General features: G+C 43.4%; 2 protein-coding genes across 2 annotated transcripts; one reads left to right on the forward strand and one right to left on the reverse strand.

Moving 5' to 3' along the window:
• The first annotated feature begins 1,074 nt into the window (after positions 1–1,074).
• On the forward strand, positions 1,075–27,716 carry LOC129811736 (ATP-dependent RNA helicase TDRD9-like). Its single transcript, XM_055863286.1, has 33 exons — positions 1,075–1,338; positions 6,020–6,114; positions 6,239–6,306; positions 6,808–7,029; positions 8,027–8,149; positions 10,522–10,602; positions 10,700–10,864; positions 10,953–11,056; positions 11,198–11,320; positions 11,434–11,518; positions 11,602–11,659; positions 11,760–11,864; positions 12,080–12,177; positions 12,851–12,982; positions 13,414–13,579; positions 13,660–13,723; positions 13,873–13,981; positions 15,431–15,484; positions 15,565–15,681; positions 17,471–17,578; positions 17,702–17,802; positions 17,969–18,142; positions 18,710–18,821; positions 19,008–19,223; positions 19,330–19,419; positions 19,673–19,930; positions 20,122–20,289; positions 20,682–20,752; positions 20,844–20,953; positions 26,442–26,538; positions 26,734–26,872; positions 26,967–27,158; positions 27,302–27,716. Exons 1-33 carry the CDS (start codon positions 1,214–1,216, stop codon positions 27,398–27,400), a joined length of 4,029 nt encoding a protein of 1,342 aa, XP_055719261.1. The 5' UTR covers positions 1,075–1,213; the 3' UTR covers positions 27,401–27,716.
• Positions 1,895–4,330, reverse strand: LOC129811739 (protein RD3-like). Its single transcript, XM_055863291.1, has 2 exons — positions 4,008–4,330; positions 1,895–3,014 (listed from the first exon to the last, which is right to left on the reverse strand). Exons 1-2 carry the CDS (start codon positions 4,313–4,315, stop codon positions 2,651–2,653), a joined length of 672 nt encoding a protein of 223 aa, XP_055719266.1. The 5' UTR covers positions 4,316–4,330; the 3' UTR covers positions 1,895–2,650.
• Positions 27,717–27,940: the final 224 nt, after the last annotated feature.

Below are 27,940 nucleotides of genomic sequence, written 5' to 3' on the forward strand. Positions count from 1 at the left end.
TTTTTTAAGTTGACTAATAACCGTGTTATTGCATCACATAATAGGATAAACTGGTCAGTACAGTACATTACCTGTTTCAAATATTGTGATTCTATAAGAAAAATGTCTTCATGTTTTTTCATATTTCTGTATGAATATTTTTCTACTAGGGCTGGGCAATCCATTGTGTATATTGTGATATGTATAATTGTGATATGCATATCATTGGATCTTAGTATTTCACTACCTCTCTGCAGCAACTGTAGCCTCCCTGGGTTACATTCAAAGGGAGGCTGTGCCACAGGCTAAGCGGCGTCTTCATTTCAGATATTCATTTCAGCAATAAGGCCCGAGGTAGTGTGGTATATGGCCAATATACCACGGCTAAACCCCTGAGGTGCCTTATTGTTATTATAAATTGGTTGCCAACATAATTGAGTAAAAATACATGTTTTGTCATACTTGTGGTTTATGGTCTGATATACCTCAGCCAATCAGCATTCAGGGCTCGAACCACCCAGTTAATAATTATGGTTATATCATCATCCTTCATATTGTATTATATGAATTTTTGTGGTCCATATATCGCCCAGCCCTAGTATTTACCACAGGGGCTATCAATCACAGATACCATATTTAGGGTAGATTGTGACATGATTGAACAACTGTTATGATGGATGAAATATATTTTAGAACTGTAAATTGACTGTGTATACATTTAGTCAGATCATCATTCATAAAGGCAAATTCCGGATGTTTTCCTAGTTGATTCTGCCCTAGCAACATATCTATTTTGTTTTTGCTAACATCTGTATCTTGTCTATTTGTACAGTTGTGTGACCAATAAAATGTGATTTTATTTTTAATATTGAGTCTCACCTTTGTCCTCTAAATTCAGAGAATAGGTCCTGTGGAGATAATTCCCTGTTATTGGGTCTACTGCTTTTGTATGGGTTCTGTCTACTCATCATTACTCTAATTATGTCTTTGTAATATGGTTTATGTTATTTATATAATCGAATAAATGAATATATTTTAGTTTCTTGTTTACATTAGGAGTATGAAAGGACAGTACCCCTAGCTACCAGATGGAATGTTTGATTCAGACATAGAGTCAGCAGGTGTACTACTGTCACGTGTCTTTGAACCGATGATTTAACTAATTTAGAATTCTACAGCAACATCCACCCTTGAAAACGTATCAGCAGTCTCTGTAGTGAACAACATATGAAACATGAATAAAGCAATAACTGCAGAACAGATAACAGAATGGTTTACATTAGGGACCCATTTTGCTAACATTCTAATCACGGATGAAGTTCCAAAAGAAGTAAAGTTAGAGGAGTCATCAATACAGAGGTGAGTTCAGTTGGCTAGCTAGCTAACGTTAGCTAGCAAAATGTAGATGGAATTGCTAGCTAACGTTAGCTAGCTTACACATGCTGCCTTGCACCATAGACGGTACAGTCTGCCTGTATTAACCAGATTTCCCTCCAACCATTTTTATGCTATTAAAGTACGTCAGATAAAAAAATGCATTGACAGGCCAGATGGAAACAAACATTTTCGGGAAACTTCACATCTCGAAAAAACAAAATTTCCTAGACAAGGTGGGATATTTTTGTCTGTAAATTTAACTATGATAGAAATGTAACGTTAGGTGGATTTTTTTTAAATAGCAAATATTGATAGAATTACCATATCGAAAAAAAAAATGCGGGGTCACGTGATGACGCGTGGTCCTCTCACTAGATGTAAGTTATCGGAAAAGCATGCAGTTTCAGGCTACATATTAAATACATTTAATTTTACAGGGTGGTGAAAGTGCAAGGTGATGAGTTTAATGCACATTTTAATAAATATCGAGCGTCTTATTCAGGTGACATGGTCATCGATGATTGGCTGCCGCGCTTGTCCATAATCTTATAATGTAGGTTATACATGCGCTCGAAGCGTTATCTACGTGCTGTTGTCTAGAGCACACGTGTTAATACCAGAGTAGGCACAAGCTATATAACCCACATTTATTTTGAGAACCATCAGTATAGTTAAATGCGATGCAAACACATTTCACTTGTATTTTTTATTCGGTACTTGGGAATTGAACCACACAATGTATGTGTATGTGCACTACGTCATTACGCACAGGCTTTTAGCGGCAACAAAACCATTTGGTAGAAAAATCTGGTGGGAATCTGCCAATTGGATGGAACCTAGAAACTTTCACACATGTTCACATTTGTTGGCTGGCTAGCTAACATATGAAAGGAACGTTGCTTTAGTTAGGTACATAGCTAGCTACTTACTTTTCTGTAAATATTAGTATTACTGTAGTAGCTAAATAATGCTAACACAGTAAAAGTAGCTAACTAGTCAGGTGCCAAAATTCCTAGATTTATTAAATCAGTGCAATTAAGTAGCTTTCTAAGTTACAGTAGTAGCTAGGGTAACCGAGTAGTCTATTGAGATGCACCCCTAGTCCAGTTAGCTAGCAGTATCTATTGTTGTATGTATGAATCTGCCCCCATGCAAGTGCTGGTCCAGGGCAATATTTTGTTGCAGACCCATGAATTAAAATGAATCTGTAACATATTTTTTTAAGATGACAACTCTTTCAGTCATGAGCTAGTAAGGTCATGAGTTGGGTACTATTTTACTACCCAACCTGCTCTTACAGTGGGGTGCTGTAGGCCTCTGTGGAGTTGTGTGGCACTGGATAGTAGTAGGGAAGGTCCCAGACCCTATGGGCAGTGAAAGGATAAGAGCCTCTCATGGTACGGTCCACATAGCCAGAGATGGTTGGGATCTCTTCTCTTTGGGCCTCACCATAGTTGGGCACAGTAGGTGTGACAAATCCCTGCTTCATTTGGTATCGGTTGGTCCAGGCCTCCATTGGCCCAAGCAGTTCTGGCTGCGGCATGTGATCCTCCTCTTCTTCCCCTTCCTCTTTGTTGAGGAAGTCTCTCAGCACCTGCTGGAAGACGTACACCAGCTCCCAGGGCAGGATCTTGTTGCTGGCCAGCACGTCATGGAACCTGAGAATGAGATAGTGTGTTAATAAACGATTTAACCCAAACGGCATTATCCATAATAATGAAACTGTTTGGGCTTTCAATTATCCATTAGGCCTAGCTGACCAAATGATGCTGAAACTATTTCATCAAAGTATCATGTATTGTGTGAGGTGATAAGGCTGAGGTCGTGTTTATGCGCCCGCTCTAATTTCTAGTTGTCAGGAGGACATTTAGCAAAGAAGACAAAATAAATGCAGTGAAAGAGTCACACCAAATAATATTCCCGGAATAATCGGGCGATCTTGTTACTGTTGTGATGTGATTATGCAAACAGCCACCCCTGAAGAGGAGTGGAACAACATTCCACAGGCCACAATCATCAGCCTGATCAACTCTATGTGAAGGAGATGTCACTCTGCATGAGGCAGATGGTGGTCACGACAGATACTGACTGGTTTTCTGATCCACGCCCCTAACTTTAAAAACAAAATTATCTGTGAAATCCATAGAGTAGGGCCTAATTAATATATTTCAATTGACTGATTTCCTTATATGAACTGTACCTCAGTAAAATCTTTGAAATTGTTGCATGTTGCATTTACATTTTTGTTCAGTATAATTTATAGTCATTTTTACTAGACCCATGGTGGATTTAAAGGTTATTTAAAGTATGATTCCTCAGTTAGCCACTCAGAAATACCAAATTCAGTCTGTTCATACAAATGTCACCATCACTGTAAAATGTTGGGATCTGTGTTTTTATTTTAATAGGGATATGATACTGCTAATGGAAAACTCTTTCCCTTTGGGTTGTTTTTGCTGTGCTCAGCCCCATAGGGTCCCCTTCACCTTTGCATGATCACACCCCATGTAACCTACTTCTGTGACAATAACACAAAGTGGCTTCCCTGGCAGCTTTGCTCTACCCCCCCTCTCTTTGAGACTCTTGTCTCTTTCGCCTATTGTCATCCCGGTGTGGGGGCAGTACTGAATGAAGAGTGGTGTACGATGTACCTGGAGAGCACCGTAGCGGTGTGCATAGGGTGGATCTGGGCACACAAGTGCTCCAGCTGGCGGCGCTCCGATGCGGGGATCAGCGTGCGTAACCTGGGGTAGCTCTGGAGCCAGTGGGGGTATCCCGCGGTGTTGTGGGCCAGCTTGTGTTCCTGCTCCACCTCCCGCGCCATGCACTCCCTCTCCTCTACGTGCCACAGCAGCTCCCTGATCAGTGTGCAACTGGGTGATACCCCTTTGGACGCCCCTTCATCCTGCGCCTTTTTTCGTTCAGAACGCGACCATTTCATCCAGCTGAACAGGGGCATGGTGGAGGAGTGCTGTGGTTACTGCAATGAGAAAAAAAGTATTTTACATCTGAAGCAAAAGTATTGACACTGCTGCCACGAGTATTGTACACTGCTGCCACGAGTGTCAAGGAATACCCCTCTGTTCTCCCAAAGTCTGTTTTAACAGAACAATTCAAAGGATTGCAATTGTACTATTCACTGATCTGCACTCATTGAAGACTCAACTTTTTTGAAAGTGAGAAATGGATCACCTCCACACAAGCTGATCCCTGGTCCCTGACTCTCTGTCATCATCAGTGTTTGATTTGCCTTCAGTGGCATTCTCACTCAGGTGAGGATGCCCAGGTGTGGGTGTGTAGTAATCTCCTCAGACTGATTGTTCTCTCTGTACCTCACACCTGAGCTACACACAGATTTGACAGCCTGGGGTCACAGGTCATGCTACGTGAACAGAGCACGCAGTGCTGTATACTTGACAGCAATGTCTTAAAGCACAATAAAAAAATTTTTTTTTATTAAACCTGCCTGTCCTAGCTAATTTCTTCAAATAATGCAATTGAGATTCCTGATTTGTGCCTATTGTCTAGATGAGTGTTTTTCTTTATTGTTGGAACATTCTGATCATTGCAAATAGCCTATGTAGTAAGAAAAGAGAAAACAAGCCATTGCATGGTTGGTACTTACTGTTGAATGCTGCAATGATGAGCCAGATGTAGACAGAGAGATCAAGGCAGGCGTCTCACAGAGTACCATCTCCAGGACTCTGTCTCCATGGGTCTGTCCGTGAGGTCTCCATTCTCTGGTTCTGACTGGACTCTGCTATCCGTCTGTAAGCAATCAAATGGTTCTCTTTCTCTCCTCTCTATACTGCGTAATTGTCCTCTTCACTTGTCCCTGTTCTTCTGTCCTCTGGACTGTTTACAGCAGAGTTACTCACTGTTCTCCTCTGACTCAGTGCTGTCTCCTCTCCTTTCACCTCACTCTCCTTTGTGTTGCTTTGTTGTAAGGTCAGCTGCTTTGTGGTTAGATGCTGAAGTGCGTGTGTAAGTCAGTCAACGCGTGTGCATATAAATGTGTGTGTGTGAGCTGCTCCCAGCTCTGACAGTGTGTCTGCCTGCTGTGTAGATAAAGTCCTCCTCTTGCCCAGAGAGAAGCTGAGATGACTGGGACTGCTCTCCCTGCCACACTGCCCCAGGCTTGACTGGCCCAGCCACGGAATGAGAGGAGTGGGAGAGATGAAGGGGAGGGCGAGTAAGAGACAGAGGAATGTTAGAAACCGAGCAAGTAGTGAAAGGGGGATTTCAGTGCAGAGGATGGAGAGGGAGGGTGATGTGAGGGGAGAAGGTAGTTCAGAAAGAGCAAAGGGGAGAACTATTTGACTTGACGAAGGCTCATTAGCATTACTCATATAACGTTACTTATTCACAGTGACAAAGCCACATTATCACCACTCACTACTAGTGTGCTTGCTGAGACAAAACACGCACGTTTTTTCCAAGCCATTTTCAGACTGGATTCTTCACACGTCTGTTGCCCTGAAGATGGCTTTGGTTTGTGTATTTGAATATGAGCCGAATATGAAGAGCCTGTTGCTGTTTAATAGTAGACCTATGGGGGGCGCTTTGTTTGACCTACCTTTTTTCCCTTTGATGCTTAATTGCTTGTGTGTGTGTATACACTGAAATGTCAGACTTTTGATTTGACACACATGTTTCTTTATAGCCCTGCAAAAGCTTCCCAACAGCAGGGTAGTCCAAAGAGGGATGACTCAGATGGAGGACTGAGGAACAAGACAGGAAAGCCTGACTTTTTGGCGAGTGAGTTATACATTTATATAATCTTCTAATTCATTTGGCTTCCAATTGGATGCCTTTTGTTCCTCAACGATGAAGAAAGGCATTGAGCAAACCTTTCTGTGTTACCTCATCTCTCCAACTCTAGGTTCACCTCCACCTCCATTGACCACTTATGAGTACCCCAGCTTGCCCATCACAAAGAATAGACAGGAGGTAAAATAGTTTAGTAGCCTCACACACGCATTCAAACGGACACACGCATGCTTTTGTTCCTCCTGCCATGTCAGGACATTTTCAGGTCATAGACTTGGTCATCAGCAACAGTTCCTCAGGTCATAACACCACTCAAGGTTTTACAGTGTGCTTCAGATGAGCTCTGATTCTATCTGATGGAGCCATGAGTGCAATAAGAGGGGGAATAGCCCACTGAATGTCTTCACATGCACACAAGTAGGGCCATTAGTTGGCCATTGGTGAAGAGATGTGTTTTTCAGACTTTCATTTCATACTCAGATTCACATGTATTGTCCTACAATACCAAAATCTGAATGTTTTAATGTTATTGTGACTTTGTGAATATAAAAAACAGATTAGAATACTTTATTATAATTTAGATTGTTGAATCATATATTGTGTTCATCTTTAAATGGCTACAATATGTTCTTTCATTCCTTCTACTGAGTTTGATGTGCAGTTCTGTGTTTGTATTTCCAGCTCATCTCTCTGATTGAAAACAACTCCGTGGTGATCATCCGTGGAGCCACAGGCAGTGGGAAGACTACCCTGCTGCCCCAGTTCATCCTAGACTACTACAGCGAGAAGAATGCCCCCTGTAACCTCGTGGTCACCCAGCCTCGCAAAATAGGCGCCAGCAGCATCGCCCGATGGGTCGCCAGAGAGCGCAAGTGCACCCTGGGTAGTCTGGTGGGATACCAGGTTAGTGACTCACAGACACCTTGTTGATGATACCATTTTGTTATATATATCTATATCCCAAAAAACACATGACCATGCGTAGTATGTTACAAAGTCGGATTTGCGTACACATCCCTTCGTGGAAAGAAGATGGAGAAAAAGGTGCAAGAAACCAGAATTGCGTGTTCATGTTTCATAACAAGGGGCAGTGTACTGAGTCTTGCATCTCCAGCAATATTATTACCCCTTGATGAAGCTCTGTACAAAAATACCATTTGAAGTTTCTCTTGCAGAGGGAGGAGTGGGGTGGACACTTCCATGCTGGACTCTTTCCAGGCTGCCTAGTTGCTCTGTTTCCAGCTCTGGAACAGGAGACACAGTCTAGTTATAACTCCCTGCTCCTCCTCTGTCTGCTCTGCTGCGGTTTGCAGAAGCGGTGATGTCACTATTAGGCAGACAGTGAGTGAGACAGTGATGAGCTGACCTGATGAACACCTAAGTGCTTGAATCTGGGCCTTGAGGATGTATGGAGAGTAACAGAGCATTATCCACTTTCACAGTGACCTTCCCATGACACTCCTGCCATGAGAGAGGGCTGTTTTTGTACATTCCTCTGAGCATCAGCTTTGTCTGACTGTCCTAAGGGTAGTGTGATGGATGTTTACAGTACTTTCTATCTCTGTCTTTCATTTCTTACTGAGAGTTTTGTGAAAGTCTTGCCTGAGTTTGTACTTGGATTTGAGTAGCAGGACATGAGAGCAACTCCTCAGGGAGAAGAAATGTTAGGACGGGCAATTTGTCTGATCTCTGAGAGTCACGTTGTGTGCTGAATTTGTTGTGAAGGTGAGTTGTTCAACAGAATGTTTGACATCACATAGCTAGATAGATAGATAGATAGATAAATACCTACAGCTACAGTAGATTTTGAATCCTCACGTCTCCCTTCAGGCTTTAATTGTCTGTGTATTTTTGTGTTTATGTGCTTGTGTGTGAAAATGTATTTCTATGTTTGTTTCAGGTGGGCCTGGAAAAGATGGTCACTGAACACACAAGACTCATCTACATGACCACTGGGGTGCTGCTGCAGAAACTGGTCGGAGCAAAGAGCCTGACTGAGTACTCCCACATCTTCATAGATGAGGTAACTGACACTCAGACTGGTCATCATTTCAAAGTGATTTCATTTTCATTTCATTTCATTTTGACTTTGATACCAGGTTTAGTATCACGATACTAAAACGATACCAACAAAAAAAGGTATATTAGCCAAAGTCACAAAATGGCACTTGAACCAGACAGATAAACTATTATACTGCTCTGTTCAATCATTGGGCATCTTTTGAGTTCAATTTCATTCCAAAAAATGTACGTCAACATCTTTCTGAGATGTATATGCATTAATTAAACAATCATACAATCAATTTGATTTTGTTTTTACCAATCTAACTACTTAACAACTTAATGGTAATCAGTTATTTCAATGATAAATCTCTATTGATAAACTGGGTAAATCAAGATGTATCCTAGGCCTATTCACAATACAGGTGAATACATATTCAGTAGGACTGTGTGCATGCATTGAGTTTTTGAGCTAGTTTTGGCTGATTTCATTGAGGTACAGATGACAATCTGTTTCACTTCCATTTGGGACTCATTTTATTGTACTGATCAACAACATTTGCATAGAACCGTCAGAGCCCTATTCACACACGCTTAGGCAATAGATCATCTTTGGCTGATGGAGAGATCTGACGGAGAGACCAATTTAAGTGAATTAATCAAGTTTTTGGTGGCAATCAGCTTTGAAATCAGCATATTTAGCTTTATGGTTTGCATATTATAAACAAAGTACAAGGGTAATGAATTGATGTTAGCTTCAGCTGTAAGCTAGCAATGAAAGTCTTACCATAGATTTTTAAGACAATTTAAGTGAAAACTGTAACTAGGCAACTCAGGAACATTCAATGTTGTCTTGGTAAGCAACTTGGTAAGCAATATATATTTGGCCTTGTTTTAGGCAATTGTCCTGCTGAAATATGAATTTGTCTCCCAGTGTCTGTTGGAAAGCAGGCTGAACCAAGTTTTCCTCTGTGATTTGCCTGTGCTTAGCTCTGTTCCATTTCCTTTTATCCCCCCACAAAACTCCCTAGTCCTTGACGATGACAAGCATACCCATAACATGATGCATCCACCGTCATGCTTGAAAAAAGGAAGAGTAATGTGTTGTGTTGGATTTGCCCCAAACATAACGCTTTGTATTCAGGACAAAAAGTTGTCTTTTCCAAATGTTTTGCAGTATTACTTCAGTGCCTTATTGTAAACAGGATACATGTTTTGGAATATTTTTATTCTGTACTGGCTTCCTTCTTTTCACTCTGTCATTTAGGTTAGTATTGTGGAGTAAGTACAATGTTGTTGATCCATCCTCAGTTTTCTCCTATCACAGCCATTCAACTCTAATTGTTTTAAAGTCACCATTGGCCTGATGGTGAAACCCTGATCGGTTTGCTTCCTCACTGGGCAACGGAGTTAGGAATAGCACCTGTATCTTTGTAGAGACTGGGTGTATTGATACGCCATCCAAAGTGTAATTAATAACTTCACCATGCTCAAAGGGATATTCAATGTCTGCTCTTTTGTTTTTACCCATCTACCAATAGGTGCCCTTCTTTGCAACGCATTTGAAAACCTCCCTGGTCTATGTGGTTGAATCCGTGCTTGAAATTCACTCCTCGACTGAGGGACCTTACAATTATCTGTATGTGTGGGGTACAGAGATGGGGTAGTAATTTAACAATCATGTTAAACACTATTATTGCACACAGAGTCCATACAACTTACGTGACTTGTTAAGCATATTTTTACTCAATTTATGTAGGCTTGCCATAACAAAGGGGTTGAATACGTATTGACTCAACACATTTCATCTTTTCATCTTTTATTAATATGTAAAATTGTTAAAAAAAAACATAATTATACTTAGACATTATGGGGTATTATGTGGAGGCCAGTGGCAAACAATCTAAATGTAATCAATTTAAAATTCAGGCTGTAACACAACAAAATGTGGAAAAAGTCAAGGGCTGTGAATACTTTCTGAGGGCACTGCATAAAGAGAAGAGGAGCTACCGGTATCTTACTGCATTGTAAAGTGTTCTGTGCAGCATGAGTGGGGTGCTAACATGAGGCAAACCCCAACTCCCAGTGCAGGCTACTAGTAATGAGTAAGTGGAGCAGGTATGGTGCACGCCTCTGCTAAAAGGGGACATCGGCTGCGCTGATAGACAGAGTTTGTGAGGCACATTTGACAGAAGTACCGAAAGTAGCAACAATTCTTGACACTATTTCAAAGTAGTCTACAGATATGACTTGACTGATAATGATGATGTCCTATCTGGCGTACATTGTGTCTCTTAGTACCCAGTAACATAATTCAAGCTGAAGGTGAGTAACATCTTTTTACCATGGCGAGGATGAACCAGTCAGTAAGCAGGGTGGTTCTGTATGTTTCAGGTCCATGAGCGGACAGAGGAGCTGGACTTCCTTCTGTTGGTTGTGAGGAAGCTCCTCCATTCCAACTCCCGTTACATCAAGGTGAGCCTACGCTTCTCATCTCAGCATTCACCACCATGTGATCCTAAACCGTACTGACTGAACAGACACACACCGCCTCCTTTCCCCCTTTATGCAGGTCATCCTCATGTCAGCCACCATCAACTGCAGGGAGTTTGCGGAGTACTTTGGCACCCCCATCCGCAGCCAGATGAACCCAGCCTATGTGTTTGAGGTGGAGGGGGCTCCCTACGCCATCGAGGAGTTCTACCTGGAGGACCTCTGTAGCCTGATTCCCTACAGGGTGAGAGGGGGAGCGCCAAGCCTAGTCTGTGGATGTAGCTGGTACTCATGGTTTAGACTAACCTAACACGGTGTCTATTAACTATCAGGTGGATACCCGCCGTCCAGATGACCCTTACATCACTGTGGAGATGTACAACGTGGCTGTCAGCCTTATCCAGAGCTTTGACGAGCTAGAGGCCAAAGATCAGAGGTGAGGGATCAACAGCTTTACTCTTCATCTTAGCTCGCTTGATAAATAAACCATTTGTTCACTATTTGTTAATTACTTAGATGATTGACTTAGATTGACTTAGGTGTCCTATAGTTGTCCTGGTGTGTTTGTGTATCTCAGCAGTAGGACTGCGAGGGAGGGAGGCCTGTCTCTGCCAGACCGGGGCAGTGTGCTGGTGTTCCTCCCTGGTCTGGGTGAGATCCACTACATGCAGGAGGCTTTGTCCAAGCTGGTGCGCAAGAGGTGGGTGCTGTGTGTGTACATGTGCACTTTCAGTGGTGGCGTTTCTGGAGCATGACTGGTAGTGTCCGGTGCATAGTAGAAACTTGATGGGGCTGTTATGGTGTATGTTTCAGACTGCAGGTGTACCCACTCCACTCCTCTGTCACTCTGGAGGAGCAGAATGGGGTGTTTCTGGTGCCTGTCCCAGGATACAGGAAGGTAACTATCACACCACAACCCAGTCTACTGAATAGACTTCTAGAACGCAAAGTGTTTTTGATGTTTTGTCTCTGTCTCAACAGATCATCCTCTCCACCAACATTGCAGAGAGCTCTGTTACAGTCCCAGATGTCAAATATGGTGTGTGTTTTCATAATGTTTACAGACCTTTCTTGCTGTATGTACTGCCGTACTGTATTCACTCCACATGTCTGAGTTTGTGACGTATTCCTGTTGACAGTGATTGATTTCTGTCTGGCACGACACATGGTCTGTGACAAAGAGACCTGTTACCAGTCCCTCCGCCTCACCTGGGCCTCCAAGACCAACTGCAACCAGCGTAGAGGTACAGTACAGCAGGGATTCTGGGGCCCCCCTGGGTGCACATTTAGTTTTTTGCCCTAGCACTACACAGCTGATTCAAATAATCAAAGCTTGATGATGAATTGGTTATTTGAATCAGCTGTGTAGTGCTAGGGCAACAACCAAAATGTGCACCCAGTGGGAGAATTAGAATTGCCACTGCGGATTTGTGACTCACGTCTCCTCTGTCCCTCTCAGGCAGGGCTGGGCGAGTGTCTAAGGGCTACTGTTACCGGCTGGTGACCAAGGAGTTCTGGAGGAATGAGATCCCAGACTATGTGGTTCCTGAGATGGTGGTAAGAGAGTCGAACATTAGGTCAGCCCTGATGGCAAAGAACCAAGCTCATAACTATGCTCGACAGTATGATGTTTTACAACTGCAAAGTTGATGGATTTATTTGTTGATGGATTGATGCACTGTATGTGATTACTGAAAGACAAGGCATGCTACTCTACTAGACCTACATTGAGTATACAAAACATTAGGAACACCTGCTTTTTGGTGAAAGTTATGATTCCTTATTAATTTCACTTGTTAAATCCACTTCAATCAGTGTAGATGAAGGGGAGGAGACACTTGAAACATGGATTGTGTATGTGTGCAATTCAGAGGGTGAATGGGCATTGGTAGTAGGTGCCAGGCGCACCGGTTTGTGTCAAGAACTACAATGCTGCTGGGTTTTTCACACTCAACAGTTTCCCGTGTGTATCAAGAATTGTCCACCACCCAAAGCACATCCAGCCAACTTGACACAACTGTGGGAAGCATTGGAGTCAACATGGGTCAGCATCCCTGTGTAATGCTTTTGACACCTTGTAGAGTCCATGCCCCGACAAATTGAGGCTGTTCTGAGGGCAAAATGGGGTGCAACTCAATATTAAGAAGGTGTTCCTAAAGTTTTGTACACTCAGCGGTACACTCAGCGGTCTCAGTGTATAAAACTTATATTTTATTCGGACTATTCCCAGCGTGCCCCCCTGGCTAACATCATGCTGAAGGTGAAGCTTCTGGACATGGGGGACCCCCGCTCCCTCCTCTCCACTGCTCTCTCACCCCCCCAACTCAATGACATTGAGAGGACCATACTCCAGCTCAAAGAGGTACCTCGCTGTGGACCTTATCACAAACAACCATTGAAGTCATTGGATTCCTGTATTTGTGGAGAGGTTTCCAATAAGAATCTTAGATACAACATTGCTGAACACCCAAATCTGTCACTGTTTGTTTGTGATGTTGCAGTGGTTTCCTAACGTTGGTTCTGCTGTGTCAGGACCTCTGCGTCAGCTAGCATTAGCTCTCTCAGTGGTGTTTGTGTGTGTGTTTGTCAGCTGTGACTTAGCGGGGCGTAAAGTGTGTTGATTAAGTCTGTGTATGTGCTGTGGATGGGCTCTTTAGCTGGAAGGATTGATGGACAGAGCTATTTATGTATTTTTTATTACTATTTTTGACTGTGTGTGTGATGCTTAAGTATTCTTGTAGTCACTTATTATTGAGGTAATGATAATTGTCATGACGTGTGTGTGAGGTGTAGATAGGTGCACTGTCTGTGGGGAACGATGGTCAAGGCCAGAAGCGTTTTGATGGAGAGCTGACGTTTCTGGGTCGGATCCTGGCTCACCTGCCTGTGGACCTGCACCTTGGGAAGATGATCGTGCTCGGACACGTCTTTGGCTGTCTGGAGGAGTGCCTCATCATAGGTAAGTGGGGTCTGTGGTTTCTGCTTTGTCTGTAGGTGTGTGTTCAGGCCACGACTCCTCAACCTGTCTCTCTCCCTTAGCCGCCTCTCTGTCTCTGAAGAGCTTCTTTGCCATGCCCTCCCTGCAGCAGCTGGCAGGGTACAGGTGAGTCAGCACTTGAAAATGTATTTTCTCTCATACAGCAAAAAATATATAATAACACTTCTACAATATCTACCTCGTCACTGCCATTTGAGTTATTGTCTGCTGTAAGACTGTCATACCTGTCCTCTCTTAAATGTTTGAATATTCAGGAGCAAGCTGTCGTTCGCACACGGTGTGCAGAGTGATTCGATTGCTTTTGTCAACGCATTCAAGGCTTGGCACACGTCCAGAAGCAAAGGAGAGTTGAGGCACCCAAAGGTGAGAGCATTTACAGTTGAAGTCAGAAGTTTACATACACTTAGGTTGGAGTCATTAAAACTCGTTTTTCAACCATTCCCCAAATTTCTTGTTAACAAACTATAGTTTTGGCAAGTCGGTTAGGACATCTACTTTGTGCATGACACAAGTCATTTTTCCAACAATTGTTTACAGACAGATTATTTCACTTATAATTCACTGTATCACAATTCCAGTGGGTCAGAAATTTACATACACTAAGTTGACTGTGCCTTTAAACAGCTTGGAAAATTCCAGAAAATGATGTCATGGCTTTAGAAGCTTCTGATAGGCTAATTGACAACATTTGAGTCAATTGGAGGTTTACCTGTGGATGTTTTTCAAGGCCTACCTTGAACTCAGTGCCTCTTTGCTTAACATCATGGGAAAATCAAAAGAAATCAGCCAATACCTCAGAATTTTTTTGTTGTAGACCTCTACAAGTCTGGTTCATCCTTGTGAGCAATTTCCAAATGCCTGAAGGTACCATGTTCATCTGTTCAAACAATAGTACGCAAGTATAAACACCATGGGACCACACAGCTGTCATACCGCTCAGGAAGGAGACGCGTTCTGCCTCTTAGAGATTAATATACTTTGGAGTGAAAAGTGCAAATCAATCCCAAAACATTAGCAAAGGACCTTGTGAAGATGCTGGAGGAAACGAGTACAAAATTATCTATAGCCACAGTAAAACGAGTCTTATATTGACATAACCTGAAAGGCAAGGAAAAAGCCACTGCTCCAAACCCGCCATAAAAAAAAAACAGACTACGATTTGCAACTGCACATGGGGACAAAGATCATACTTTTTTGAGAAATGTCCTCTGGTCTGATGAAACAAAAATAGAACTGTTTGGCCATAATGACCATCATGTTTGAAGGAAAAAGGGGGAGGCTTGCAAGCCGAAGAACACCATCCCAACCGTGAAGCACAGGGGTGGCAGCATCATGTTGTAGGGGTGCTTTGCTGCAGGAGGGACTGGTGCACTTCACAAAATAGATGGCGTCATGAGGGAGGAAGATTATGGGGATATGTTGAAGCAAAATCTCAAGACATCAGTCAGGAAGTTAAAGCTTGGTTGCAAATGGGTCTTCCAAATGGACAATGACCCCAAGCATACTTCCAAATTATTCTGACATTTCACATTCTTAAAATAAAGTGGTGATCCTAACTGACCAAAGACAGGGAATCTTTACTAGGATTAAGAATTGTGAAAAACTGAGTTTAAATGTATTTGGCTAAGGTGTATGTAAACTTCCGACTTCAACTGTAGATCGTTATGTTACATCAATTAACTTTAAACATGGATAATACATAGACGTGTATGTAATAAAGGAGGTTCCTAAAGACATTAGACAAAGTTCCAGTATCTTGCTGAGATGGCTGCAGTAAGGTGTGTGTGTGTGTGTGTGTGTTCTTCCTCCCAGTCCGAGCTGGAGTGGGGCAAGGAGAACTGCATCCAGATCAAGAGGATCAGAGAGGTATAGAGACCAGCATCTCACGGAACACACACCAGGTGACCCCAATCCCTGACCTGACCCTGCCTCTGTGACCCCCCCAGGTGGCTGAGCTCTATGAGGACCTGAAGGAGAGAGTGTCCCAGTTCAACATGCACGTGATTGAGAACCCAGTGCCAATGGACTACTCCAGCCTTCACAAGCAGAGGTTCATCCTGCAGGTGAGACTGAGGCACATGCCAGTATTCTGGAGCTCTACACCTTATTTCCAACGTAAAGCTATATGGTTATTATTATGACACTATAATATTATCTGTTGTACCAACCCCTGCTATTCAGAATATAATTTGGCAGTGCTAACACTGTAGCCCCTGTCTATTTGATAGATTCTCCTCTTCTCTTCATACAGTGCCTTCAGAAAGTATTTATACTCCTTGACCTATTCCACATTTTGTTGTGTTACAGCCTGAATTGGAAATTGATTAAATTTATATATTTTTTCAGCCATCTACACACAATACCCATAATGATAAAATGCTAACATGATTTTAGAAATGTTAGCTAATTTATTGAAAATGAAATACGGAAATGTCTCATTTAGGTAAGTATTCACACCCCTTTGCAATGACACTCCAAATTGAGCTCCGGTGCATCCAATTTCCTTTGATCATCCTTGAGATGTCACTACTTGATTTGAGTCCACCGGTGGCCAATTAAATTGTTTGGACATAATTTAGAAAGAAACACATCTGTCTATATAAGGTCCCAAAGTTGACAGTGCATGTCAGAGCAGAAACTATACCATGAAGTCTAAGGAACTGTCTGTAGATTGCTGAGATAGAATTGTGATGAGGCATATATCTGGGGAAGGGTATAACATTTCTAGAGTGTTGAAAGTTTCCAAGAGCACAGTGGTCTCCATTATCTGCCTAGAGCTGGCCGTCCGACCAAACTGAGCAATCAAGTAAGAAAGACCTTGGTCAGGGAAATGACCAAGAATCCAAAGACCACTCTGACAGAACTACAGAGTTCCTTGGCTGAGATGGGAGAACCTGACAGAAGGTCTCTACAGCACTTCATCAATCTGGGCTTTATGGGAGAGTGGCCAGACGAAATCCACTCCTGAGAAAAGGCACATGACAGCACGCCTGGAGTTTGCAAAACGGCATGTGAAAGACTCTGAAAGCATAAGGCGAAAGATTCTGGTCTGATGAAACAAAAATGTAACTCTTTGTCCTGAATGCAAAGCGCTATGTCTGGAGAAAACCAGGCACAGCTCATCACCCGCCTAACACCATCTCTACCGTGAAGCATTGTGGTGGCAGCATCATGCTATGGGGATACTTTTCAGCGGCAGGGACTGGGAGATTGGTAAGGATAGAGGGAACAATGAATGGAGCCAAATACAGGCAAATTGTTGAGAACCTGAGAACCTGCTTCAGAGTGCAAACGACCTTAAACTGGGGCGAAGATTTATGTTCCAACAGGACAATGACCTTAAGCACACAGCTAAAACAACTCTGGCATGGCTTCAGAACAAGAATGTGAAAGTCCTTAAGTGGCCCAGCCGAAGCCCAGACTTGAATCCCATTGAAAAGCTGTGGAAAGACTTGAAGATTGCTGTTCACCCCACCGCTCCCCCATCTAACCTAACAGAGCTTGAGAAAATCTGCAGGGAAGAATGGGGGAAATTCACAAAATCCAGATGTGCAAAGCTGATATAGACATACCCAAGAACACTCAAAGCTGTAATTGCCACCAAAGGTGCTTCTAAAAAGTATTGACTCAGGTGTGAATATTTATGTGAATATGTTATTTAATTTGAAATACATTTGCAAAAATGTAAATAAATGATAAAAAAAACATGTTTTCATTTTGTCATTATGGGCTATTGTTTGTAGATTGGTGAAAACATATATTTGAATCAATTTTGAATTCAGGTTGTAACACAACAAAATGTAGAATAAGTCGAGGGGTATGAATACTTTCTGAAGGCACTCCATCTTTCAGGTGGTTATTGCTGGTGCCTACTACCCTAACTACTTTTCTCAAGGGGAAATGGATGAAGAGCTGGCCTCCAAAGACCTGTCAGGCCATGATCCCAAAAAAACTGTGCTGGTATGATGCCATTACCCCCTATCCCTGATTCCCTGATTTATCAGATTCCTATACATTCATGAACAGTGTTTGTATGTTGTGAATGCTAGACCACTGCCATGATCTTTGATTGTCTCGTCTCAGGTGAGGAACCTGCCCCCCTACAGTTTCCTGTACTACAAGCAACTGCAGTCCCTGTTCCGCCAGTGTGGCCAGGTCAAGTCCATAGCCTTCGATGGATCCAGGTAACAAACGGATCAAACCTCCGCTGGACTTAGAATAACTAATCATGTTACCTGTTTCATAGATAGATACTTCATAGATGTTTTGACCTAAATGGTCGTACATAGCTTATAGAATACCCATAGTCCATTGGTAAGACAGAAAAATATTTGTTGTGCGTTCCTTCAGAGGGCATGTAGAGTTCTACCGGACGACTACTCGAGGGTCGGGGGTGCTCCCTGAGGTGTCACTGGCCCTCCTCTTGGCCCACCAGAGGCATCCTCTGGACCTTTTTGTACATCCCAGTGACGAGGTGGAGACCTTTGCGGGGAGCAGGACCATCTGCCACATGAGATACGCTCGGTAGGGAGCCTATACATCCGTCTCAAACTACTAATCCACTCAGCTGGGGTTTTAATCCTCGTTTGCTACATGGGTGTAACATCATCTAACCCCAACTTCTCAAGGGGAATGCATTTAGCGGAGTGAAAGTCAGTCAGACAGTTGATGTATAGGTAATGCCAGCTCTGGCTCAGGGCCAAATACCTCTTCAGGAAGGTGGAGGTGTCCTGTTAGTGGTCATCTGGGTTTGGGGGGAGTGGGCTTTGCCCATAACCCTGCAGGCCTGCACCCCTCCACACTGGGCCTTGATGTAACCTGACATGCTTGCACTCTGGCTGACCCTCTACAGCCATCACACAGCCTCTGAGAGGGTAGATTTAGGCCGAGTCAGACCCTCTCCCTCCTCCTCACACACATTTACAGACAGTGCTGTCATGAGTGAGTTACAGTCAGTTAGGTCAGTCCCATAGACTCCCTAATACAATGATGCAGCTCAGTGACTTTGACTGTTACACTAGCACTGTGTTCCCCCTTTGAGGGAACCTCCAGGCTTTTTAAGCATAATTCATTCTGTCCTGTGGTTTTCAGTGTGAATGTGGACTTCCAGAACAACTCGGTCTACCCAGTGGGGGTGCTGAGCAGCACCATTGACCCAGACAAGCTGCCCTCTAACCCCATCTTTGTGGTCAACATCACAGAGGTTCGTCAGGCTGAGACTTCTCTTTCAGTCAAATTTCTGGGACTTGTTTTTGTGTAAATAAGTAATCTGGTGACGATTCTATCTAGAGGAACTGAATTTAGGTGATCACATACCTTCCATTTTGGCTATGCATAGTCTGTAGTGGAGGTGGTAACCAAGCATGCCTCCTTCATCTTGGCTCCCTAGGTGGTGGAGGTGGGCCACTTCTGGGGCTTCCAGGCGGACGATGCCAGCATGGAGAAGCAGCGCCATCTGACAGCGGAGATTAATTCTCATGAGCTGTGTCCAGTTCCTGTCTCCCTCTACCCAAACCTGCTGTGCCTGGCACCTTTCTCTGAGGGCGACGAGCAGGGCCTCTACTACCGTGCCAAGATCCTGCATGTCTGCGGCAGCTCTGTGGAGGTACAAGCACATGCTCACTAGTACACACAATCACTCCCAGGTTGATTACAGTTGCAGTTTTAGTGGATGAACCATGTAAAGTATATGTGTGTTCTGAATGTTCAAGGTTTTCTTTCTGGACTTTGGAAACACCACTCTGGTGTTGTGTAGCTGCCTGAGGAAGCTACCTGCTGATATCATGGCCCACCCATTCCAGGTACAATGTTTTATTTAGGCAAAATGGTAAACATCTTTGGGCAACATCCTAATCAGGAGAGTTGATCTAGTATCCCTATATACTGTTAGGATTGTGTTTTGCCCTGTCTCCTCAGGCCCAGGAGTTCCAGATTAGGATTGTGTTCTGCCCTGTCTCCTCAGGCCCAGGAGTTCCAGATTAGGATTGTGTTCTGCCCTGTCTCCTCAGGCCCAGGAGTTCCAGATTAGGATTGTGTTCTGCCCTGTCTCCTCAGGCCCAGGAGTTCCAGATCTCTGGGATGCGTCCATCGGCCCAGTCCATGATCCTGGGGGACCAGTGGAGCAGCCGTGCCCGCAACCGCTTTATCACGTTGGTGAACGGCCACCCGCTCATAGTCTCCCTGTTCTCCATCCTGCACGGCGTCATGCGCGTGGAGCTGCTCATCAACACTGACACGGTCACCTCCAGCGTGGCTGACATCATGATGCAGGAGGGATACGCCATCAAGGCCGAGGAGAGCTTTGAGTCTAAGGTACCTCAAACACAGGCCAGCGTTCTGTCTGTCTTCGCTGCAGCTTCTAGGATGTTGTGCTCATGGGGAATTATTCAGTTATAGTATTCCTGTCAGGCTATAAACATAAATCATTTAGTGTTTCCTAGCTGTCCAGTAGTAGAAACAAAGGCTGTGACCCTGACAGTGCTGTGTGGTTGTGTGTCTTGCAGCAGATCCACGACGTGCTGGTGTCTCTGTACAAAGACCTGCAGGACGGCACCTTCACTCCCAATGCTACCAGCAGCTCCTGGAAGACTAGCAAGGAGGAAGAGAAGCAGCTAATTGACAGCCTGCTCCAGTCCTTTGCCAAGACCAGCCAGTCCTCTCTGAAGAGCAAGGCAAGAACACTGGCCAAATGGCTGACTCACATTTCATAGACTGCTACTGTGTTCAATAGACTGCCTGTCTGGTTTAACCAGGAGGTGTTGTTAGTTGTTCACCACAAGAGGGTGTCATCGTCTTTCTGCCTTTTGCCTGCCTCCTGTCCAGAGGGTGGAGACATTTTGGTAGTACGCGAGCTGGTGTACATTTTGTTCTACGGTGTATTAGTGGCTGTGGGCCAGGGCCACACATTCCTCTCAGGAATTCGTGGAACACAATTTGTTTCTGGGGGATGTTTTTACTGTTAACATGTAATAAATAATTGTGTATGAATGTTAATGGCTACAGGATGCCCATTCTGTCTTAATGCTCACTGTAAGTAAAGTGTTGCTGATGCTGTTTCCCACAGGTTCGTGTGCATGGCCCATCCAGTCCTCACAAAGTCAACTTCCACAGCTTTAGCAACGTCACCAACTACAGGTTAGTCAGTGTCACCCAGATCAGGTTAGAGTTTGGCCCAGTGCTGGTGACACTATATACCAGTGCTAATGAATGTGTTAACTCCTTACAGGTCGGTGATCATAGAGAAGGACAGCATCAACTCCATTGCGTTGAATGACAGTCCTCAGGACAGCCATCAGCGGATGCTGGTGGCTGGCTCCGTGTCTGTCAGTGCGACAGGTACAGTACTGGGAATGGGATATGATCTGGGACATAATAAGCCCATTAGAATAAGGGTTAGACCATGGGTGTCCAACTCATTTTGCCCTGCGGACTGCATTCGGTCTTCACCGAGGTCTGGAGGAACACCTTCCTAGTATTGAGTTGCAGATCCCCCCCCTTTGCCCTACGAACAGGATCAATTCGTCAGGGTATGGACTCTACAAGGTGTTGAAAGCATTCCACAGGGATGCTGGCCCATGTTGACTTCAATGCTTCCCACAGTTGTCAAGTTGGCTGGATGTTCTTTTGGTGGTGGATAAGTCTTGCCACACAGGGAGACTGTTGAGTGTGAAAAACCCAGCAGCTTTGCAGTTCTTGACACAAACCGGTGCACCTGGCACCTACTACCGTAACCCATTCAAAGGCACCCTCTGAATGGTACACATACAAAATCCATGTCTCAATTGACTCAAGGCTTAAAAATAAATATTTAACCTTTCTCCTCCCCTTCATCTATACCAGGTATTCCCAAACTACACCAGGTATACCCCCAGGGGTACACCAAATACATGTGATTCACATTAAAAAAAAATATATATATATATTTATTAATATTATTTTTTAGACTTTTTTTTGTTCTTCACATTTTCAAACAGTCCATTTATATTTCCCAACAGGGCTATACATTTGAGGCTTTTTTCTCACCTGAGTAGCTTGTTTGAGTTTTTTTTTTTTTACCATCTAGTGTTCAGCGAAATTACACAATGTCAAATACAGGTAGCCTAGTCAAATAATTAACATCCAATCACATTAACCGTTACTCTCTTGCGGGAATTCCACTAACGGTCTGTATGTAGCCAAACGTAGCTGATGCTCATGTTGGTATCTGTACTGATGGCGCAATAGCCATGACAGGGAGACATAGTGGAGTGGTAACGTGCATGCAAGCAGTTGCTCCCGACGCCACTTGGGTACACTGCAGCATCCACCAAGAGGCTCTTTCTGCCAAGGGAATGCCTGACAGCTTGAAAGATATTTTGGACACTACAGTGAAAATGGTTAACTTTGTTAAAGCAAGGCTCCTGAACTCTCGTGTATTTTCTGCACTATGCAATGATATGGGCAGCGACCATGTAACACTTTTACAACATACAGAAGTGCGCTGGTTATCAGGGTGCAAAGTATTGACACTTTTTCTTTTATTGAGAGACAAGCTTAAAGTTTTCTTTACATTTTCACTTCTCTGACCGCTTGCATGATGACGAGTTTCTCACACGACTGGCCTATCTGGGTGATGTTTTTTCTGGCCTGAATGATATGAATCTAGGATTACAGGGTCTGCGCAACTATATTCAATGTGCTGGACAAAATTGAGGCTATGATTTAAGAAGTTGGAGCTCTTCTCTGTCTGCATTAACAAGGACAACACACAGGTCTTTCCATCATTGTATGCTTTTTTTGTGTGCAAATGAACTCAAGCTTACAGACAATGTCAAATGTGATAGTGAAGCACCTGAGTGAGTTGGGTGCGCAATTACCCAGGTACTTTCCCGAAACGGATGATACAAACAACTAGATTCGTTATCTCTTTCATGCCCTGCCTCCAGTCCACTTACCGATATCTGAACAAGAGAGCCTCATCGACATTGCAACAAACTGTTCTGTGAAAATTGAATTTAATCAGAAGCCACTGCCAGATTTCTGGATTGGGTTGCGCTCAGAGTATCCTGCCTTGGAAAATCACGCTGTTAAGACCATGATGCCTTTTGTAACCACGTACCTATGTGAGAGTGGATTCTCGGCACTCACTAACATAAAAACTAAATACAGTCACAGACTGTGTGTGGAAAATGATTTAAGACTGAGACTCTCTCCAATACAACCCAACATTGCAGAGTTATGTTCATCCTTTCAAGCACACCCTTCTCATTAACCTGTGGTGAGTTATTCACAATTTAATGAACAAATAAGGTTTTATATGTAAGATGGTTAAATAAAGAGCAAAATTATTATTTGTGCCCTGGTCCAATAAGAGTTCTTTGTCACTTCCCACTCATTCTTATGTTTAATAAATGTATCGTATAGTGTGTGTGTGGCAGGCTTACAGTGATGGCAAAAAACTATATTTGAGAGTGCGCTGACCCTGGTGCTAAAGGGGGTACGCAGTTGGAGTTTAAATGTTTGAAGGGGTATGGGACTATAAAAAGTTTGGGAACCGCTGATCTACACTGATTGAAGTGGATTTGAAGGGCTGTCCCCAACGGATAAAAAAATCTTAGTCGACCAAGTTGTCTGTTCTTTTGACCAATCAATCAATTGCTCGACATTTTTAAACGTGTATGTTTCCATAAATAGACACACTCTGTGTTTTAATAAAATCAACTACGTGCAATGAGCTTGTCTGATGCTTTAAGCTTACGGTTTGATGCCTCAAGATGTCGCCAGAGATCTAGATAACCAGAAGGGGGGAAAATGTAGCCTGACCCAGCTATTCTCCTCCCGCTCCTGCTGGCTTTCGCAGATTCTACCATCATGCTCCTGAAGTTAATAGGCTACACGAGGAGTCGGCAACCTTTCTCATGTGCAATGCCAATTTATCTAACCTTTTCTACCGATCTGCGTGCCAGTTATGGTTTTCATATGCACATTTTTGTGAGACAGTTTAATTTTATAATAACGTCTTTATCTCAAAATCATTGTAATTTGGTAAATCAAATGTCTATCCAAATGAAAATGATACTAACCTAAAAAGTAACTTTATTGCCAACAAATATAAACATTGCAGCCTGCATGTAATATCCTGATTAAAAAAAAATATATATATATATCCTCATTACCGGCCGTAACTGGGAGTCCCGTAGGGCGGCGCACAATTGGCCCAGCGTAGTAGGTGTTAGGGAAGGGTTTGGCCAGGACGGCTTTACTTGGCTCATCGCGCTCTAGAAACTCATTGTGGCGGGCCGGGCGCCTGCAGGCTGACATCGGTCGTCAGTTTCCTCAGACACATTGGTGCAGCTGGCTTCTGGGTTAAGCAAGCGGGTGTTAAGAAGCTCTGTTTGGCGGGTCATGTTTTGGAGGACGCATGATTCAACCTTCGCCTCTCCCCCAAGCCCATTGGGGAGTTGCAGCGATGAGACAAGATCGTAATAACAAAATTGGGGAGAAAAAACCCTTTACTCAGTACTTTGTTGAAGCACCTTAGTCAGTGATTATAGCCTCGAGTCTTCAAGCTTGGCACACCTGTATTTGGGGAGCTTCTCCCATTTCTTTCCTGCAGATCCTCTCAAGCTCTGTCAGGTTGGATGGGTAGCGTTGCTGCACAGCTATTTTCAGGTCTCTCCAAAGATGTTCGATTTGATTCAAGTCCAGGCTCTGGCTGGGCCACTCAAGGTCCCGAAGCCACTCCTGCGTTGTCCTGTTGGAAGGTGAACCTTCGCCCCAGTCTGAGGTCCTAGGTGCTCTGGAAAAGGTTTTCATCAAGGATGTCTCTGTACTTTGCTCCGTTCATCTTTGCCTCGATCCTGACTAGTCACCCAGTCCCTGCTGCTGAAAAACATCCCCACAGCATGATGCTGCCACCACGATGCTTCACCGAAGGGATGGTGCCAGGTTTCCTCCAGATGTGACACTTGGCATTCAGTCCAAAGAGTTAAATCTTGGTTTCATCAGACCAGATAATCTGGTTTCTCATGGTCTGGGAGTCTTTAGGTGCCTTTTGGCAAACTCCAAGCGGGCTGTCATGTGTGGCTTCCATCTGGCCACTCTACCATAAAGGCCTGAATGGTGGAGGACTGCGGAGTTGGTTGTCCTTCTGGAAGGTTCTCCCATCTCCAAAGATGAGCTTTGTCAGAGTGACCATGGGTTCTTGGTCACCTCCCTGACCAAGGGCCCTTCTCCCCCGATTGCTCATTTTGGCTGGGCGGCCAGCTCTAGGAAGAGTCTTGTTGGTTCCAAACTTCTTCCATTTAAGAATGATGGAGGCCACTGTGTTCTTGGACATTCAATGCTGCAGAAATGTTTTGGTACCCTTCCCCAGATCTGTGCCTCCACACAATCCTGTCTCGGAGCTCTAAGGACAATTCCTTCTACCTCATGGCTTGATTTTTGCTCTGGCATGCACTGTCAACTATGGGACCTTTTTATATAGTCAGGTGTGTGCCTTTCTAAATCATGTCCAATCAATTGAATTTACCACAGGTGGACTCCAATCAAGTTTTAGAAACATCTCAAAGATAATCAATGGAAACGGGATGCACCTGAGCTCAATTTCGAGTCTCATAGTAAAGGGTCTGAATACTTATGTAAATAAGATATTTCCGTTTTTTTATTTAATACATTTGCAAAAATGTCTAAACCTGTCATTATGGGGTATTGTGTAGATTGCTGATAATTTTGTTTTATTTAATCTATTTTAGAGTAAGGCTGTAATGTAACAAAATAAGGATAAAGTCAAGGGGTCTGAACTCTCTGAAGGCACTGTATATGTATATATCAGTGGAGGCTCCTCAGAGGAGGAAGGGGAGGACCAACCTCAGTGAATTTCATTTAAAAAATAATAATAAAGTTGTCCTTTTTAGATAAAACTCAACTAAATATATTCACGTAACCATATAATTGATTAAAACACACTGTTTTGCAATGGTCTATAGTATCCTCAACAGTAGGGTAGCACCATAGCGTAGCCGAAGGACAGCTGGCTTCCGTCCTCCTCTTGGTACATTGACTTTAATGCAAAACCTAGGAGGCTCTTTGTTCCCATGCCCTTCCATAGACTTACACAGTAATTATGACAACTTCAGAGGACGTCCTATCAGAGCTCTTGCAGCATGAAGTGACATGTTGTTCACCCAATCGAAGGATCAGAGAATGAATCTAGTACTGAAAGCATAAGCTACACCTAGCTAGCACTGCAGTGCATAAAATGTGGTGAGAAGTTGACTCATGCCAAGAGTGTGCAAAGCTGTCATCAAGGCAAAGGGTGGCTACTTTGAAGAATCTCAAATATAAAATATATTTTGATTTGTTTAACACTTTTTTAGTTACTACATGATTCCATATGTTATTTCATGTTTTTGATGTCTTCACTATTATTCTACAATGTAGAAAATTAGTAAAAAATAAAGAAAAACCCTTGAATGAATAGGTGTGTCCAAACTTTTGACTAGTTGTGTGTGTTTTAGTCGAGCAATAACAATCTCGGTCAACCAACAGCCTAACGACCAAACAATCGACCAGTCGATTAATTGGGGTCAGGCCTAAAGGGATCATAGCTGTCACCTGGATTCACCTGGTCAGTCTGTCATGGAAAGAGCAGGTGTTTAATGTTTTGTCCATAATTTCTACACTGTTTTGATTTGAGTCGTTTCCATGTCGATTGCGATAGTTTTCCCATCAATTTTTTTTTTTTATCACTCAAACCACCCACGCTGTTAGTTTAGACAATACCAGAAATGTAAATGTGTCTTTGTCATAACAGTAAGATGCGTATATGTGTGTGCTGATCTAGGCACACAGATTCTACTGAAGGAGACCACACTGATGCCTCACATCCACGGCCTGCCTGCACTCATCACCATGCTCTTCACCCCTGCCATAGAGCTACGGTCAGTCTGCTTGGAGATGGTATACTCATCACATTTAATCAAATTACCTACCGTAAGGAATGTGAGATCTTATAGGGATGGTAAAATGATGTGCGGGTTTTATTAAATGTTAACATAAATAATTTGTCATATTCACGTCAAATCATGCATTTAGTCATAAAGATCTGTTAATGTAAATTTGCCTGTTCTCTGCAGCACCAATGAGGAGAGGACCAGCTACACTGGTGCCCTCTGTGGTCTGGGGTGGAACGTCCAGTCTCAGGCAGCTGCCCTGCCTGAACATGACATGGAGCTCGCCTTTGATGTCAAATTCGATGTAGAGGACATCACCGAGGTAGCTAACATCCATATAGTTCCTCATAGACCCTTCATATGTATCGTGTTTTAAAACTTTCCACATATAATCAGTGTGTTTTGTGTTGGATCAGATCAATGCGTTGCGTGGTGCCATTAACCGCCTGGTGTGTGAGGGGTCCAACGGTCCTCTGCACCTGGGGCCTGACAGGATCAACACCCTGCAGGAGGACTGCCGCGAACGCCTCGTCAGTCTGTTTACAAAGTCACCCCCTCGAGAAGACCTTGTTCCTGTGTACCATGAGGAACCAAAGCAATGGAACCAGGTATGGCTTGAATTCATGGTGTAATGTTAGTTTTCCCCACTTCAATCAATTCTGTCCTGAGCTTTTATAGAGCGTAAGGTCCATACTTAATCATAATTTCTAGTGTTAAAACAACTCATGTTGAGCTTGTATGGTGTGTACAGGTGGATCCCAGTCAGAAGATGGAGATTGTCCAAAAGGAAGATGGAAAGAGCAAAGGGGTCCTGTTCCAGCTACACCCCGTCACACTGCTCAACATATGAGACCATTCTAAAGCAGCAACCAGAAGTGCTGTCCTGTTTTCACCTCCACTACTATTATGTTTTACAAGATTCTTGCTTATGGTAACCCTCAGGAGGGACAATCTCTTTTGATAATTCTTATTTCACTTTTCTTTTCTTTTTTGCAATTGTTATGACTTATTTTACTTAAGGTCCTGCCATGCTTCTCTGTCCTGTGTTATGTTGTTCAGCTTTTCTATTGCTGTGCTGGTGTAATTATTCTTTCCAAACACCTATCCTTTTCTATTTTTATAATTAGTGATATTTAAAACAATAAATGAATCTGACTTAGTCTGAAGGTATGGTGCTGGTTTCAGTTCGGTACTGTACTTACAAAAATACACATTTGAGTGCCTACAACAGATGAGACTTGTCGGTCTCCATTCAAACTCAGGTTACTCTGACGGACTATTCCTAACAGCCAAGTTAAATTTGTCACCTCAGCATACTGACATGCGCATGCAGGCATGAAAGGGTCTTCTGTGCCAGAAGGAATCAACGTGTATTTATAGAATGTCATTT

This window comes from Salvelinus fontinalis, chromosome 15 (assembly GCF_029448725.1).
Source record: "Salvelinus fontinalis isolate EN_2023a chromosome 15, ASM2944872v1, whole genome shotgun sequence".
Taxonomy (NCBI): Eukaryota; Metazoa; Chordata; class Actinopteri; order Salmoniformes; family Salmonidae; genus Salvelinus; species Salvelinus fontinalis.

Excerpts from the sequence above, each read along its gene's own strand:
- LOC129811736 (XM_055863286.1), top strand. The coding sequence starts at position 1,214 with ATGAATAAAGCAATAACTGCAGAACAGATAACAGAATGGTTTACATTA. Across the intron at positions 6,115-6,238 it reads AAAGCCTGACTTTTTGGCGA|GTTCACCTCCACCTCCATTG; the intron begins GTGAGTTATACA and ends CTCCAACTCTAG. Across the intron at positions 26,539-26,733 it reads ACCCCTGCCATAGAGCTACG|CACCAATGAGGAGAGGACCA; the intron begins GTCAGTCTGCTT and ends TGTTCTCTGCAG.
- LOC129811739 (XM_055863291.1), bottom strand. The coding sequence starts at position 4,315 with ATGCCCCTGTTCAGCTGGATGAAATGGTCGCGTTCTGAACGAAAAAAG. Across the intron at positions 3,015-4,007 it reads ACCGCTACGGTGCTCTCCAG|GTTCCATGACGTGCTGGCCA; the intron begins GTACATCGTACA and ends TCTCATTCTCAG.